Below are 18,303 nucleotides of genomic sequence, written 5' to 3'. Positions count from 1 at the left end.
CCCCCATATTATTTGGTTCTTAAACCAAACACCATGCCGATTAAAAATGTTTTTGTTGCCATATTAACTTAAAGTAAATTTAGTGTGACTTACTTGTTAAGGTAAAAAGACAAGCCATAACTTTCTGAGGTTTTCACTGGCTCTGGGCTTCTGGGAGTCAGATGACCACATTCTAATGTTTGGTTAATTTGTAAAATGGACATGGTGTTTTCAGACCTAAAATCTTCAAAGGATTATTTGTATTTGGTTCTCTGTAAAAAGATAAGCAAGCAGGGGGCTGGCAGGAGTTTTTGGAAGTACCGGGAGGACTAACACTTAAACAGGGATGATCTCTGGGTGGATCAGACCCTTCTTCTGTCTCAGCAGCTTTTTTCTGGTCCTCCTATCCCTGGGCTCAGGTGGCCCATGGAGAAAAAATGGTGTGTAAATAATTTTTAGTGTTTAATGTGAATAGTGTTTTTATTTTTAAATGCCAATCAATAAAGATTTATCTAAGTTTTACTTTGTAATTATGATTACATAGGAATCATTGGGAGGAAGTACATGTTTTGTAAGGACCCTGTGTTTTTTTCACTTCCAGTATCACTTTTAGCTGTTGTCTTACTCTATGTGGTGAATCGTGCCCGAGGTAAGTAGAATTCAGACATTTTCTTCTTAAACCACTGTGGATCATCTTGTGGGGTCCCTGGATTGTCTGCATGCCTCTTTAGAGGCCAGTGCTTTAGTTCATGTGATAATGACATTCTATTCATAGTGATGGAAACACATTTCATTATGTAACATATAATTATGTATTTTGGAACTTCAGATTTATTAAAATTGTTGTCATGTTCTTTCTGGCCAGTTCAACTTAAGTTTTGTAATATAAAATTTTAGATGTTCTTTTTATGTTAGCATAAAGAAGTATGGCATTTTTAAAATAACCTAAAGCCATTGCTGTGATATTGTCTCATATTTAAAAAAAAAGTAAACGTAGTTTGCATTTTAAGGTTGAAAGCGTTCGATATAGAATGAGGCGTTAACAGATTTTTTCTTTTGCTAGTATATTTTAAATGTTATTTGTATTTTTTCTTTCTTCTGTATAAGATTTTGATGTTAACCTTATTAATTTTCCTAACTAGCTTGTTATGCACTTAGTAAAATGTGTATACCTGCTGTTTAAATGATTTTAGGTCATTTTCTTTAATTTCTCTTAATTTTCACTATTACTGAACATTAATACAATGCCCCAGTTAATGAGATGTAAAGCAGTTCGTAGGTCCAAACTTAAAAAAAAAAAATGCCCAAATTAAGGAGTGATTATTTGTATTTGTATCATATAAAGATTCTTAAAAAACATTTTTTTCTCTTGGGAAGGTTCCAGGAGATAAACTATTTCTTTCTCATCTTCCATTGCCTTTTCTGTTGCTTACTTAAGGTATACCAATGCACGTGTGTGTTTGTGTGTGTGTGTGTGTGTGTGTGAATCTTACTTTTAATACTTGTGTAGAAAAGGTTCTATGCTTATTTGTGTTTTAGGGGGGAACCTAAATTATTCTGCAAGACAAAGGGAAGAAATAAAACTTTCTCATGCTGAGTAAGTATTAAAAGAGAAAAGTTACCTTCTTTTGCAAATCTCAAACATTAACATTTTATTTCCTAGTATTAGGTTTGGACTTTTAAGAAATTAGTCTTCTTGAGATCCGAGAGCTAGTGATTATCTCGGAACTACTATAACAAAATTCTTATTTAGAAAGTTTAAATAGAATGGATATTAAGGGCTAAAGTGAAGGGGGAAAAATAATTGAGTTTTAAATTGCTTTCTGAAAGAAAGCGAGACCTGTAGTATTTGTAATTTATTAGAGGAAAGGTCTTTGTCCTAAGCTTCTGTGCTGGGCTTACCCTTCCGCTATCTGATCTTTTCTTAACTATTTGAGATAATTTTTCATCCTCTCCTGGTACTGACATTCTGTATTCTCTGACTCACTTGGAACAAATTAAGTATATAGTGTGGCATTAAGTTAAACTTATATTTTCCTTGAGTGTATGCTAAAATGTAATAGTGATTCTATTTCCTGTTACTATGATTTCTGATTTTTTAGATATTCAATCTTTTATGATTTAAAAATTTTATTTGTAAACATATACCATGTAACTATAAGTTTTGTGAATTTTGTATAAGTTAAAATCTTGTAGAACAATGCATTTTTTGGGACGCGATTTTTGACCATTTCAAATTCCCTTTTAATATAGTAATTCTAGAAATACATCTTGAGAAGATAATCAGAAGTGTTACAAGTTTTAAATATCTTTATGACAGTCTTGTTTGTTACGTTTAAAAATTGGAAGCAACATGAATGTCCCAAAGTAGGGAAATGGTTGAATAGATTATGACACATCCATGTAATATGTTGTTAAAATCATTTTTGAGAAGGTAAAACTCAGAAATAATTCCCTCCCTGCACCAAGTCAGAGATACTTACCATGCCACATGTTAAGTAGACAAAAGATTAAAATGCAAATGTAATATCCTAATTTTGTTCAAGAAGTATGCGGGCGCATGTATTTCTATTTACTTACTTGTATATAATAGAGGAAATACTGAAAGGAAAAATCTCAAATACTAACAATTCCATTTGAATAGTAAGGTTACAGGCATACGCTTTCCTTTGTTTTTGTATATTTTCTATGTTGATCTTATGTTACTTTTGCAATCAAGAGGATTTAAGAGATTATTCAGCAAAGTGTGCAACTTTTAATATTTTGTAATGCTTATGGTTTTTATTTTGAAAACCAGATGAGGCTTCCCATTCCCCCCCCCCTTTTTGATAATTTATTGCATTGTGTTTTACAGATGAGAAGCTTAAATGACTGTGTCATGAGAATGGGCCGCACACATCATTGGTTTGAAAACCTCACTTTTTTTTAATCTAGAGTTTAGTCAGGAAAAATAATGGTCTGGAAATTTATATTTGTATTTCAAAAGCACCTATATCAGAGTATGTTTGTGAGGACTATTTTAGCTTGTGTCTTATGTACTGTGTATTGCTAAAGAATTCTACTTTGGAATAGGCTAATCAACAGTGAAGTTTAGAAAGTTTCTCTGGAAAATGCAGGTGAACTTCAGTAAGGACAGTAAATAATGGAAAATTTGGATCTTGTATTAAGATAATTTTCAGAAGATGTTTCTTAAGGATATGGCTTTTTTTTTATCTTAAAGCAAAAAAAAAGCTTTTGAGGAGGTAGAAGGGATATTTTATACAGAATGAACAATGGCATTTTAATACGCATTCCCTGTTTTTATAGTGAATATTTGAAAGATATTTTTTTATGCAGTCTCTTCGTTTTCACAAATAGCAGATTGTATTCTGCTATCTTTAGTTATGAGAGGTTGCCGAGCAGTGACCCTTTTGAGCTTCTTTATCTCTCCGTAACTGAGGACTCTGATCACTTAGGGATGTAATTTTATGGCACAAACTTTCTGTACAGTTTTTTCTTATAGTCTAATTAATTACTAAAAAGTATCCTTTAAATTATGAGAGTTGCGTATCTACATGGATAAAAACACTGCAAAAGGAATACTTGGTGTCTTCTAAAACTTTTTATTTTTTTTTTAAAGTTAAAATACTGATTTTAACTCTTATTTATCTGGAAAACTATTTCTATAAGAAAATCGAGTTGGAATAATGGAATTTTGCCTTTGAAAGTCAGTGGAGTACCTTTTCCCCCAGAATAGAACCTAAGTAACATTTGTGTTTTCCGAATTAAATATGATTATAAAATTTGTTTGACAAACTTAAAAACTTTTTAATTGACTTAGTCTTAGTGTATTATATATTAAAGTCAAGGAATTTTTCATGCGTTTCGCTCTCCAGGAGTATGCAGATATTTTAGACAACCATTAAACTCATATTTAGCTAATTGTATTGTTCAAAATACAGGACATAACACTGTATGCTTAAAAGTTCTGGAACAGATTAAAAGTACATTCCTTATTCAGGTCAAGTTTATTTACACCCATTTTTCTGATTTACAGTTTATTGTGTCATTATTCAGTTGTTCTTTTGGCTTTGACTGCCATGTGACTGTTGGAGCCCAGATTATTGAAAGTGGGCTTTACCAGTTGGTGAGAGTGGAGGAAGCCAGTTGCTACTGCTGCTGGAGGGCTGGTGTGGTCCGGCCCCTGCCTTACTCTTTCCACTAGCTCCCTGCCTCAGCCACAGTGAGCTGCTTCATTACATTTTTCAAATGGGTCCTGTTCCTTGCCTTTTCAGGGGCTTTGTCCCTGCTGCTCCCTTTGCCTAGAATTTTTTTTTTTAATTTTTATTGTTATGTTAGTCACCATACAGTACATCCCTAGTTGCCTAGAATATTTTATCCAGGATTCTCCGTAACCTGGTTTCACCTGATTTACACAGAAAACCTTAGCCCCAGCTCAGAAGCTTTCTTCTTGTGGAAACTCTTCCAGACCTTCAGGCTCTATCAAGTTCTTCTGAAATTTTTGTGACCTTCGAAAAACCCTGTATTTTTCCTTCTTGGCTTACCTCAGCTTATAATGAAGAATTTGTGATAGTGTGAGTGTGGGTGTCTCTCTCTGCCTTTAGATTGTAAGCTCCATGAGGGCAGGGACTGTGTCTGTTATGTTAATTACAATTGTGTTGATAGTGCCTAGCACAAAGTAGGCACAAAATTAATATTTTTTTGAATGATGCATAAATAAAAAGGAGAGTAAAATGGAATAAACTTTTTGGAGGATAAATTGGCAATATGAATAAAAAGACCTAGAAAGGGGATGATGGTGGGCCACATGACTTTTGGCTTAGCAATTTCATTTCTAATAATTTATCCCAAGGAAACCATCAGACAAATATACACATAAATGTATTTTAAGAAAGTATTTTCATTGCAAGATTGCTTTATAATAGCTTAAAATAGGAAACCACCCACATTTATAAGAGTAGGAGATTTGTTAAGTACATCATATCATATGTTTAAAATGAAATAGTAAAACGGACATTAAATAGTTTCATTAGAGAGCATTGACATGGAATGATGGCATTATTGTATGAAGATTCAGAGTGCTGCTTTGTTTTTGTTTTTTAAGATTTATTTATGAGAGGGAGCGAGAGAGAGTGCATGCGAGAAAAACCCAAGCAGACTCTGCACTGAGTGTAGAGGTCAGTCTGGGGCTCGATCCCATAACTCCGAGATCATGACCTGACTCAAAGTCAAGAGTCAGATGATCAACTGACTGAGCCACCAGGCGCCCCCAGAATGCTGCTATTTTTTTTAAAAAAAATATGTCTGAAGGATATGTATGTAAATGCCTCTGGGTGATGACTTTCTTTTGGCTTACTTATATTTTCTAATTTTTCAACAATAAATACTGTAGTAGAAGCTTTTAAAAACCCAAAAGAACAAAATTCAACACAAGTTTGAGTGCTATTTTTGAGGAAAGTGGTAGTTGGTTTTCAGAAAGGAGGAAGGTAACAGGTAGTATTTCCCAAAGAACTTTGGGAATGTAGGTGGGAGTTAACAGGCCCCTGAGTTAGAAATAGAATTTGCATTGACAGGAAAAAAATTGCATGTGAAGGGAAATTTGAGAGACAAAACAGAATAGAGAATGGGGTAAGGATTAATGAAATCACACACTTTCTGGTCCCAGTGGTGGCACAGAACAGCTTCAAGTTGTCTGCAAGCTCTCCATGATTTCTGAAATGCCTTAACCTCAGCCTCATACTCCTTGGCTTCTTCCATTTGCACGTTCTTGGAGTGTACCAGGGGGTGATTGAGTTTAGGGCCCAAACAGAGGTATGCTATCTAGAGGTTAATGAGGAAAACTTTAATGTTTAATAAGGAATACTGAAAAGTCCTTGACATCAGTCAGGTAGGCCAGACAACCAAACTGTTTACAAACTTACACTCCACTTCCTAAAATGATTTTCCCCCCACACGTTCGACTGCAAATTGTGTAATGAAAATCAGTGGACCTTCCATTTGGGATTAGTGTATACTTTGTAGGAGTTTATCTTTTTTTTTTTTTTTTGAGATTTTGTGTATTTATTTGTCAGAGAGAGAGCGAGCACGCACAAGCAGGGGGAGCAGCAGGCTCCCCGCTGAGGAAGGAACCTGACGTGGGACTCGATCCTAGGACCCCTGGATCATGACCTGAGCCAAAGGCAGATGCTTAACTGACTGAGCCACCCAGGCATCCCAGGAGTTCGTGTTTTTTGTCTCTTTGAAGATTAGCTTCCATGCTTGTCTCCTAAGTTTCACCAGGTTGTAGCTTTCTGTGCTTCCATTTCCTGATTAGCAAAATGGAGTATCACTAGAGTTTCTTCTAGCACTCAACATACTTAATTTATGAAACATACAGATATGGTTGGTCACCACATGTTAGATATATATTCATTGATGGATGACCTAAAACACTGTCTAGAGAAATGTCTATTCATTCCTTATAATTTAGTTGATGGGTTGGAGAAAATGGCTCTCCTAGGATTGTGCTCAGATTCCTTTGGGCACTCTGGCAAATAAATGGAGCGTGCTCAGAAATTTCTAGGATACGGTGGGTTGTTCACAAACAGCTGAAAATGTGGGCTGATGACACTTTCAAGCTTCTTGTGAAGTTTATCCAACTCTTTCCCTCCTCCCCCAATATTGAGGCTTGTTCAGTTTTCTTTTTTCTTTTTTTTTTTAAAGATTTTATTTACTTATTTGACAGAGCGACAGCCAGCGAGAGAGGGAACACAAGCAGGGGGAGTGGGAGAGGAAGAAGCAGGCTCCCAGCGGAGCAGGGAACCCAATGCGGGGCTTGATCCCAGGTTACTGGGATCACGCCTGGAGCCGAAGGCAGACCAGACGCTTAACGACTGAGCCACCCAGGCGCCCGGGGGCTTGTTCAGTTTTCTAAGGGAAATCTGATTATTTCAGGATTCTGTGTCTTGGCATGTTCACTTAGTTTTTAACCTTTCAAAGCAGACCTTGTCTGCCCTGGGGAAGAGGTAAATAAAAGTGTCAGAAAACAAGGTGAATCCCTCTTCTCTTTACCTTCTCCCCCATGCAGTAAAGCCCAGATTTCACAGGGTGCAGTGACAAGAGATGGATAGTTGATGGAGTGAGGAGGGAGGAGGATGAGAGAGGGGGGACGCTGGGCTTGAGCAGCAACTGGGCTGGGAGAGAAATGGCTGGAAGAACAGGCCCTATATTAGCAACAGGAAGCCTGGGCTGAGACATAGGGGGGAGTGGGGAGATGGGCCTGGAGACAGGTTATCGCAGACTTTAGGGTCTCTGATCATGAGATGGAGTGAAAGTGTCAGAAAAGAAGTAAGTGTTCTCTTTGGGTTCTGGTGGGGGTCTATGGAGGTGGAGTCCAGGCCGGTGGATGGAAAGTGGGAGAATGGGCCTAAGAGGGCAGGCATATTTAGTGGATGTTTAGAAATACTTTCCCTGACTTTAACTTTATTTTACAGTTCTGTGAATTTTAATAGAGATTTGTGTTCAGACTACCACAATTAGGATACAGAACAAACAGTTCCTCAATGATCATTTCGTTGGAAAAATATAATATTTTAAGGTAATGTACATGTGGTCCCTTCATATGAGAGTTGCTTGGTTTATTTTCTAACACTTGAACTTATGAAATGCTTTTCTGGTCCAATGACTAAGTACATAAAGTTTTTATGATCATGTTACTTAATGTGCTGTATTTCATGGACTACAACATTTCACCTTAAACATCTCTGAAATTGGGATGTATATTTGACATCATCTTATAATTCAAAGAAAGCCAGTTGTGGGCAAAACCAAGCATGATGCTATAATAATGTGATGATGCTTGTTGATGTAAGATATGCACAGACTTCTGTGTCGCCCTTTGTTTCTGGCGTCACTGAACCTAAGTTTCCTTACTAGAGGTAGCGATTCGGACATTGGAAACTGTAGACCATCTTCTGCAAGGGTTGCATGGATGCATGGAGGCACCAGACAAAGGATCAGTGATTCTGTGATTGTGATACCGTTTGATGAGCACTGTCCTAGAGCAATGGCTAATGGGGTTCAGAGGACCCAGAATACTTAAAAGATTCTCAGAGGAGATGGTCTTTGAGCTGTATCATTAAGAGTAAGCAGGGAAAGAGTGGGGAGAGAGTGGGGAGGGCAAGAGGTCCTGGAGCTAATCCTGAGTGAGCCTGCTGGTTAATGAAAATGGAGTGAAGGGGATGCAGGGGGAGTTTAGCTTGAAAGTTTTGATACGAGGCAGATTGGTGAAGCCTTTTCATTCCATGTTCAGCACGATTTTTTTTTTAAAGATCTATCTATTCATTTTAGAGTGTGTGCGTGAGTGGAGGGAGGGGCAGAGGGAGACAGAGAGACAAAGAAGTAAACTTCCCACTAAGTGCAGAGCCTGACCTGGGGCTCGATTTCAGGACCCTGAGATCATGACCTGTGTAAAAACCAAGAGTCAGAGGCTTAACTGACTGAGCCACCCGGGCGCCCCTGTGTTCAGCTTGATCTTAACCCTGAAGGCAAATGGGAGTTTTTGGAAGATTTTTCTGTTGGGAATTAAGAGAGGGTTTACATTTCAGAAAGGTGACCCGAGGAGCAGAAGGAAGGAAATGAAGTACAGGTTGAGGGAACAAATCTGGAGTCAGGAGGATGTTTGGTAGGTTGGAGCAGTGACGCTCACAAGAGGGGATGGGAATTGGAGCTAGAGCAGTGGCAGGGAGATGGAAAAGGCAAGTTCTAGTGATGCTTGGGAGGTTGAACTGACAACGTGATTGTGACATGGGAGGTGGGGGAGAGGCTGGAATTGAGCATGGCTTCCAGATCTCCGACTTGAATGGGTGGTGGTGCCATTTAACCAGAAAGAGCAGCCAGCTTGTAATGATTTGGAGTATGAATCCAAGATAGAAATTACACTAAAAAACTGTAGCCTACACTTGCAAGAAGCTAGGCTATAAAGGAAGAGAGAACATAAGGAGTCTTCAGTGGCTGTTTTGATTGTGAGGTTGATGCTTTATAAAGGTCTTGTCGTTAATGTGTTTCTCTACTTGCGGAGTGGAACATTCTCAGACTCTGCGATTCTTTAATTTTCTTGAAGTGGCTTTTTCCCTTTTGTTCATGGTTTAACCACTATAAACTTTCCCAGCTACAGCTTGCTGCAAGAACGTAAGTTCTGCTTCTCATCATGGATTTCTTCTTAAGGCCATTACCTTTGAAGTTGTTTGATACATTAAAAAAAAAAAAATCTCAACGAAATAAGTTGAGAAACTGAAATACTAAAGAGATTTGGCTGGTTTACAAGAAAGTAAAAGATAACGAGAATACATAACTTTATAAGGTTAGGTTAAGTTATGCTTAATTGCAAACAACTTTGTGAAACATTTCCCTTCTTTATTGTCTTTAAAATATAGGCTAAAAAGTGAGCATGCTTGCAGGTATTGTGGATTCTGGAATTGCTTTGAATTGGAGTTGGTGAGTGTTGGAACAAATAAATCCCAGACAACTTGTGATTTAATTTTATAGGCACACATTCATAAATTGGATTTAGGCAGTAATTCCAGAAAAGCATACACAGGAGAATCGTTTGCTGTGTGCTCATTTATTCTACAAAGATTTAGTGAGTACCCATATGTTGAAGTCTCTGCTAGATCCTGTAGGAGGGGAAGTAAGAGGATTTAAGTACTGCTGCTCATACTTGGTAGAACGAGAGATGTTCCTTAGGTGTGGATAATGGGCCAGAGAAGGGAAAGGGCATTCTGATGCATGGTCAGGGAAGGCTTCTTGGAAGAGGTGCCATTTGAGTTGTTTTCTGTGAGACAGCTATTCATGCTCTTTGACTAGTCTGTTTCATGTGACACCTTTGATTAATTACCCTCTTTCTTGAAACTGTTCCCTCATTTGATTTTCTAGCACTCTATTATCTAGTGCCACCTCCTATCCCTGTGTTACCTGTCCAGACTCTTATGGTTCCCATATCTCCTAGGTCCTCTACTCTTTCTCTCTCCTTCTTTCTCAGAGGTACCGTTTACATATGCAGCTTTGAATATTTCCCTGGACAGATACCTCTAAACTCAGAGTTTGAGCCTAAGCTGTCTCTGAGCCTCCATCCTGCATTTCCAGCTGAGGCCTCCCTAGCCGCTCACATTTAACTTGTCTGAATCTGTACTCTCCCCTGCAATGCGCAGCCTCCCTCCCTCCCTCTCTTCCTCTTTCTTTCCCCATTGACTGTTGAGTGTCTACCATGTGCTAGGTGCTAGTTTATCATTCTTTTGATTCCTTAGGCTTGAGGTCTCAGAGTCATTTTTGCTCTGTTTTCTTACCACTCGTGTCTAAAGAAGTATTTTATTTCTCTTAATTCTTTCTAATATGTTTTAAAATCTTTTTAGTTCTGTTCATGCCCATTATCTGTATGCTCGGATCACTGCAGTGGTCTTCTGAATGTGGACTGCCCTCTTCATTATCAGCATCACCATTGCTTACCGAGTGTCTACTGTGTTCAGAATGTTGCCAGCTTGCCATGTTCTATAGATTGGGAAATGGAGTCGTGGGGGAGAGAAAACAGACCTGGAATGAGAAAGGAGCCCATCCTCGACTCCAAGGTGATAAGCCATTGGGAGAGTCAGCAGTACAGAGTGAGACAGGTGGCATCTGGCAGAAGAGAAGTACTTAAGGATAAGGTTTTGGGGAAGGTATTGACAGGTAGGGTATAAATCCTCATAGTGTGGTGNTAAATCCGCATAGTGTGGTAGGAGAGCTGTGAGTTGAAAAGTTCAGCTGGGACCAGACTGTGATAGGTGTAGTATGCCTGCAGGAGAAGTCTGGGCTTTGTCCTACAGAAGTGAGGGTATAGGGAAGGCATGGACAGAACTGGGGAGAGTGTCATATACAAAAAATGCTCCTTTAAAGAAAATGTGGAGGTGGTGTATAGGCTGGCTTTGAAGGGAAGGAAGACCAGTTAGGAGACCTCACTCAAGTTGGCTGTGACAGTTTTGTTTCTTTTCTCCAATTCATTCAAAACATGGGGGTTTCCAGGTTAAGTTTCTGGGTCACAGGTTTGATCATATCACTCTCCTGCTTAAATGCCCTCAGAGATTCCCTGCCTTGAGTGGTTCTTTTGCTGGCTCTGCGGTGGCCCTTGTAATCACACTTCAGACCACCTTTCCAGCATTATCTCCTCCTCCTCCCTTTCAAGAACCACCCATTGGCACTCACAGATTTTCCATTTTCTCGAACACTACTTGGGAAATTGTGCTAATTGCAATTTCACTAGCCTTCTGCATGCTCATGCTGGCTTTCGTGGCCCTGCTCTTCCCTTATATGTACTGCCTGCACTGTTTACTTTTGGTTAATCAACAACTGGCATGATTTCTTCTGTAGCTGCTGAAACTGTTTAATTAATGCTCACATTGTTGTTTGTACATTTCTGTTTTGTTTCTCCAATTGTCTGTAACGTCCTTAAGGGCTGGCCCCATTTGTAAGTGGCTACAGCCATGATATTGGCATCTGCTGCTGCCCCAGTCATGCTATTTTGAACATGGTAATATTTGCTGAGCTTCAGTTTTTTTTTTTTAGCCTGTTCCAAACAGCCAGGCAGATTTTGCAAGATTCTTGGGGCCCAGGGCAATAACATATTTGAGGATGCCAGCTTTTATCAGACTGGTGGGCATTGGATGAGTAGATCGAGGAAGAACTTTTGCTTCTTCTAGTCTTCTTGCCCCTTCCATGGGTGAGTTTTCAGTGACCACAGAGGAGTTAGGAACATCCCCCTGACTTAATGATGGGCAGTGGGTTCCCAGCCACCCTTACAAGTAGGTCTTTTTTCAAAGGAAGTAGTCTAGTTTGATTCTTGTCTTGAGATTCTTGTTTTGACATAATTGTCCTTGAAAACCAGGATGTGATGTCACCTAAGTTAAGCTTTTTTGATCACAACTATACAGAACTAAGTTAAAAATGGATGCTTATACTTTGCTGTAAGTAGGTCAGAAGACTCTGCAGAAGCAAAATTAACATTATATAGATCAGAGAAATAATTGCAAGCACCTAAGTTAACAAAGACTAAAGGCAGGAAAACTTTGATCAGGGGTGTTAAAGCACTTGCTTATTAGATAAAGGTGATGTATCCTGAGGATTCTAGGTTAGTTTTTTTTCCCCCCACCTCCAGGGTTGGCAAGCTGGTATGCATTTGAGGTAAAGGCTAAGGGGACACATGGGATGGCTTTATGTTTTTATTGAGGAACCCTGTGCACCATTTTTCCAGTAATGTAAACTGTGTTAATTTGTAAGGTGTGACAATCGGGACTTTTGGATAACTGACCTTCCCTGTGTGCTATGCAAAGAAAGGGATAAAAATGAATAATATAAGCAAGAGAGCTGAGACAATATTCAAAAGAGCAAACAGTTTAAAGTTCTCTTAGCTGCTATAGAGGCACTTATGTGGAAACAGCTGACCTGCTAATTAGAAAACATCCTTGCCTATTCATTAAATTAATTATCCTAAGGAATTCTGCTAGGCAACACTTTGTCTAGTTCTAATTATCGTGTGCCCTTGAAAGCAATAAAGTGCACTTTTAGAATAAAATTTTATAATTTAGACATATACATGGCTTACTCAGACACTTCTGGTAATTAGAGTGGGGTAATAATGAGGGGTTACACTTTGGTTTTTATTAAAAAGGCTTATATCCACCCCTTCATAGGGAGATTATAATGAATTATTAAATAATGTATGTTTAGATCTGAGAACTCCTTGGAGATCATTATTGTTCAAATATGAGAGGTTTTTGAGGTTATCTTTTTTGATTACCATGGATCTTATTTTTTTTTAAGAATGAACATCATATTATGACTAAAGACAGTGGTAAAACTTTTCTGTCGTAAACTGACGTTATGTTCAAATAAGGATAAGGTGAATTGTCATTCATGCAGTCACTTTACCCTGTTTTTTCCCCACTTTGTTCTGCAGAGCTTTTTTCTAACCTTAATCAGAACCTTGGTTAAGAAGTGTAGTGAAGGAACACATAGTTTGTACCCAGTGGTCTGCACGGAGAGCAACTGTATGAGAGGAAGCTGACCTGCGATGAGCTGGTGCTGTCGAGAACTTGGCTGCCTCTTGACCAGTGTTTGGATTGGGCTGTATGCTTCCATCATAGGAGCGTGTGTTTCAGGCGTCAGTGCCTGGGTTCAGGCTTCCATCCAACACGATGATCTGGGCATTCTCCAGCTGCAGGACCTTGGACAAGTTACTTAAAGCTCTGTGTTTCCATTTCCGTATGTCAACGGGGCTAACAGTAGTTCCCACCTCCAAGGGCTGTTGTGAGGATTAAATGAGCTATTCCATGTAAAGTGCTCTTCCATAGTAAGGGCTTTATTCACATATCCATGCATCCATTCATTCTTTATTCTTTCCATTCCTGTCCATTGTACACTCACTGTGTGCTGGGCCCTGCTGCGGAGGCTGGCCTTAGGGATATAGCAGTCAGACAGATGTGGTCCCTGTCCTATAGGAACCTAAATTCTAGGGGGAAGAGACAGACTGTAAATGAGTAAACAAATTAACAAGGTCAGGTACTAGTAAGTGCTAAAAAGACAATAGATAGGGAAATAGTGACTGGGTTATGGGGAGAGAGGTCAGTGTTAACTAGGGTGGGTAGGAGCTTCTGAGGAGGTGACTTCAAGCCGAGGCCTGAGTGGTAAGAGGTAAGTGTCTGCTCTGATTAAAATAAGGAAGTTTTCCTTTGTGTTGGTGGCTCTCTCCATATTCTTACTTTAAAATCTCTTAATGTCAATATAAAATCCTTCGTAGCTGGGCACTAACTACTGGGAGATCTTGAGCCCCTCTCCCAATAGCACATGACTGTCTTCAAACAAGTCCTTGTCAACATCTTGGAGCTCATTTTCCCCAAACTTCATCTTGTCAGTACCCAGATCTGCCCACCCCTGGGTCTCTCTCCCTTGGCTCCAGCTGGGTGCTCACCCACCTTATTATGCCTGAGTTCCTGGAAGAGCCTGACTGTGTTGTTCCCCACCGAGAGGAAGTACAGGATTGGGTTGAGGCAGCTGCTCAGGCTCACCAGAGGCCACGCTGGCCACCAGTAAGAGCTGGCAGTCTCGTGACGATAGGAAGCGGAGCGTGCGGTAGAAGGAGGGTGTGATGTGGAAGGGCACAAAGCAGAGGGTGAAGAGGCCACACACCAACAAGATGGTCCGGATGGACTTGGCCCGGGCTGCATGGCCTGTCCTCATGAGGGTCTCTCCCGGCTTGGTCAGGCTCCTCACCATCAGCGAGTAGCACATGACCGAGGAGGGAAAGACGAAGCCAGACAGCATCAGAACCATGCCATAGGCAAAAAACTGATCAAAATTCTCTGGGCCGGTCATGTCGTAGCAGATTACCTGGCCGTCGACATAGTCTGTGTGGGAGAAGAACAGGGTGGGCAGCAGCTGGNCCAAGATGACCGAGGAGGGAAAGACGAAGCCAGACAGCGTCAGAACCATGCCATAGGCAAAAAACTGATCAAAATTCTCTGGGCCAGTCATGTCGTAGCAGATTACCTGGCCGTCGACATAGTCTGTGTGGGAGAAGAACAGGGTGGGCAGCAGCTGGAGGACCACCAGGGCCCAGGTGGTGGCAGTGCCCAGGAGGGCGTGCCGGCGGCTGCGGTAGGGCAGTGAGCGCAGCGGGTGGCACACGCCCAGGAAGCGGTGCACGGAGATGCAGGTCAGCAGCAGGATGCTGCCGTAGAGGTTGGCGTAGAACAGGAAGCGCACCAGCCTGCACAGCAGCTCCCCGAAGGGCCACCTGTCACCCAGGGAGTAGGTGGTGATGAGGAAGGGCAGCGTCAGCACGTAAAGCAGGTCAGCTACCATCAGGTTCACCAGATAGATGGTGGCACAGCTCCAGCGCTTGCTTTGGCGCCAGGAGAGCCACAGGACCGTGCCATTCAGGGGCAGCCCTAGCGCGAGGATGATACTGTAGGTCAGGGAGAGGTAGATTTGCTTGTAGTCCTCTGAGAACTCACAGACAGTCTGGTCCTTCGAGGCATTAGTATCCAGCGTCTCCATCTCCTGGGAGGCTCCCTCTGGGAGCACAAGTGCTCCTGCTTGTGCTTCGCCTGGGAGGAAACGAAACGAACAGCATAGCATCATGAACTTGGCTGGGTGTGCGTTAGCCTCTCCCTTGATCTGGCATTCAACTCTGTGTTCCCAAAGCCTGGTCAGAGTCCTTGTTTGAGATAGGCCCACTTGGCAGCAGGGGGCGCGGTGGGGGGGGGATTAAACCCACGGGTACAGGAGTCTTTAAAAACAGGGCGTGTAGACTTACCAGGTCCAAAGGGCTGGCCTTACACTATCTTGTATGCTCTCTGTTTTAGGCTGGGTTGTGATAGGAAGCTCAAATACACATGGTGCAGGGAGGGCTGCTGTAATTTAAGCAGGGCGCACAACCTCAAGCCCTCTGACTCCTCGGGCTAGAATCCTTTGCAGAGTCAGGAAATCTCCAAGGGGATTTTGATTTGTATCTCTTTCAGGATTTATTAACTGCATATTTGAATACTGAGTCTGATTTGCTTATTAACCATCTCAGCATCCTGAGCATCCAGAAAACAAATCCGAGCCATGAAGCCAGGTGCAACTTCTTCCATATTCCCATCTCTGCTGATGAGGCAGATCCGTGAGNGAGTCAGGAAATCTCCAAGGGGATTTTGATTTGTATCTCTTTCAGGATTTATTAACTGCATGTTTGAATACTGAGTCTGATTTGCTTATTAACCATCTCAGCATCCTGAACATCCAGAAAACAAATCCGAGCCATGAAGCCAGGTGCAACTTCTTCCATATTCCCATCTCTGCTGATGAGGCAGATCCGTGAGGCTGAGGATGCTGCGTGTGGAGCCCGTATGCTTCTGTCTGGTGCTGGGAAGTCAGTGGATTGGTCAGCCAGTCACCATGGAGCCTACAGGAATGAAAAGTTTATTTCTAGGGTTTGACATTCAGAAAGACAAGTTAATACAGGGCAAGAGAGAAAGGTTTAAGATAGGTAACTTTGGGATAAATTGAGTGTTGACTCTAAGCTATAACATAGAGCTTTATTTACAACAAAAGGCACAGAGACCTCATTCACTCTGTCAGTCAACAAACATTTATTGAGCATCTATTGGGTCTGGCACTAGGGATACAAAGATGAATAAATACAGCTTTTGCTCTCCAGGATTTCAGTCTGGTGGGGAAGACAGAAACCAACACAGCTAATTGTTAACAATGCGAAGAATGATCAACAAAATGCTGTGAAGACCGGCAGGACGCAGCAGTTCTCTGCTAAGGGAGTCCAGTGAAGGCTCCTTAATGAGGTGCCCTTTGAGCTGCTTGGGAAAAGAACAGAGGAGCTCGCTAGGCAAAGAAAGGGGATGGGCCTTCCCATGGGGGTGGGGGAGGCAGCCCAGAAGAGGAAATAGAGCTGAAGGGCTCGTGTCTTGGGATGGCAAGGGAGCCAGCATGGGGGATGCCCCTGGAAGGAGGATGGTGTTCTTCAGCGGGATGGTGCTGGGGTAGCCTGTGTTTGAGGAAGATACCCAGTAGCAGCCCGGAACTGGCCCTGGGGAGGTCAGACTGTAAGGGAGCGCTAGCAGTGCATGCAGGTGAGGGATGCTCAGTTGCCCAACTGAGGCTGTGCAAGATGGGTGGAGGGGAGGGACCTGTCCCCGGAGACGCTGCTGAGGCGCATGCACCAGAGGAGTTGAGGGTGTCCCTGAGATGGGGTGAGTAGGTGGTGAGGCCAGTGCCTGAGCTGAAGCCTGAAGCTTGAAGGGTTGGGACGGATGTTCTGAGGTTGGGGGACGGTGGCTGTCTGTGCTACCGCTTGTCAAAGGGCTCGCCACCTTGCTAACTGGCTTTACAATCTACCTGACTAAGGAGAGCAAAGCTTTTTGGCTGGGTGAGTAAAAAGAATATAGGTTTCTCTCATTTTGTTCCCTGTAATCTTTCATGTGGGGGGTTAGCAAATGCTTAGTTATTTCGAACGAAGCTGCCTTCCCAGCTTGGTGTGGGCTCTCAGAGGGAAGCCAAAGAGGGGAACCAGACTGGCTTAGTGCAGGCTCGGCCAGCTAGTTCACACTGTGATCTTATTTAATTTTCAGAACAACCTTGTGGAGGAAGCATTATTAGCTCCAGTTTACTGCTGAGGAAATTGGGAGTCAGAGAAGACACCCCTATGGGGCTCACTAGGCTAGTGTGCTTTTTCCTGAAGTGGATTGTGGGTTTCTGCTCCCTCAGAGCACCTTGTGGTGTGGTGGAAAGTGCTCGGATCCAGCTCTGCCAGGGACCACTAGCACAGTTGGAACTAAGCCACCTTGTCTCTTAGAGCCATGGTCTCCTCAGCTATAAAATGGGACAGTGTCCCTAGAGAGGTTGCTGTGAGAATTAGCTAGAAGAAAGGCACACAGGCCCCACTGGCCTGCCACAAGAGAGAGACCCAACACATTTTAGTTCTCTTCCCACGCCTTCTTCCTCTTTTCCTAGAGACTATGGTGCCCTGAAAACCTGAGCTCTTTTGTTTGTGTGGGAGGATGGGAGGGCAAGTGAGCCTTTACTACCCCATAACTGGAGAAAGTCCCTTTTCTTCATGGCTTTTACCTTCTGCTATGGTCTGAATTGTGTCCCCTACAAATTCATAACTTAACCCCTAATGTGACTGCATTTGGAGTGAGGAAGTAATTAAGGGTAGATGAGGTCATAAGAGTGGGACCTTAATTCTGTAGGATTAGTATCTTTGTAATGAAGGACAGCAGAGAGCTGGCTTTATGTGAGACATAGTGAGAAGGTGGCCTTCAGGCCAGGAAGAGAGCCCTCACCAGGAACCAAACCCTGTAGTTCTCAATCTTGGACTTCTCAGTTTCCAGAACTGTTTCCACCTGGTCTGGTATTTTGTTACAGCAGCTTGAGCAGACTAAGATACCTTATATGCACTTCAAGGCCTACCTAGTGTGGAGGGACAGCTTTTCAGGTGAGAGGATAACCATGTTAGTCAAGGCTAAAGTGTAGAGAACTACACGGTGTTTGGACTAGTGGATCATTGAGGTTACTGTTATGGAGAAAGGAAGAGGGAGAAGAAAAAAAGTCAGGCCATGAAGGATTAACTCACTTGCTGAAAGCCCTGACAGTGTTGACCACCCCCTCCTCCTTGAAGCCTCTCTTCTCTGGCTTCTGTCACCCCCTGGCTTTTCTGCTGCCTCCCTAGAACTCCTAACTCTCCCCATTCACTGGGATGCAGAACTGAAGGGCCATGTAGCTATTCATAGAATAAAGGAAAAGAGTAGAAGAGAGGCAGAC

General features: G+C 41.9%; 2 protein-coding genes across 3 annotated transcripts in view; one reads left to right on the top strand and one right to left on the bottom strand.

The window, feature by feature from the left end:
- MFSD1 (major facilitator superfamily domain containing 1) overlaps positions 1–4,718 on the top strand; it is a 24,120-nt gene extending 19,402 nt beyond the window's left edge. The window contains exons 14-16 of one of the 2 annotated variants that reach the window (XM_011224422.3): positions 581–628; positions 1,519–1,576; positions 2,834–4,718. In XM_011224422.3, coding sequence (XP_011222724.1) covers positions 581–628; positions 1,519–1,576; positions 2,834–2,837 — 110 coding nt within the window. In that variant the 3' untranslated portion in view covers positions 2,838–4,718. Of the gene's footprint in view, positions 1–580; positions 629–1,518; positions 1,581–2,833 lie in introns of those variants that run through there. The other variant, XM_034663824.1, reaches the window with a different exon arrangement.
- A 9,176-nt stretch (positions 4,719–13,894) lies between these two features.
- On the bottom strand, positions 13,895–15,123 carry LOC100475144 (P2Y purinoceptor 3-like). The gene is given in 5 exon segments (XM_034639132.1): positions 13,895–13,936; positions 13,938–14,013; positions 14,015–14,056; positions 14,058–14,291; positions 14,453–15,123. Coding segments are annotated over 5 exon segments (1,065 nt in total).
- Between the last annotated feature and the right edge of the window lie 3,180 nt (positions 15,124–18,303).

This window comes from Ailuropoda melanoleuca, chromosome 1, assembly GCF_002007445.2.
Source record: "Ailuropoda melanoleuca isolate Jingjing chromosome 1, ASM200744v2, whole genome shotgun sequence".
NCBI lineage: Eukaryota > Metazoa > Chordata > Mammalia > Carnivora > Ursidae > Ailuropoda > Ailuropoda melanoleuca.
The sequence above is the reverse complement of the archived record's forward strand: the minus strand, read 5'-3'. Positions and strand labels throughout refer to the sequence as shown.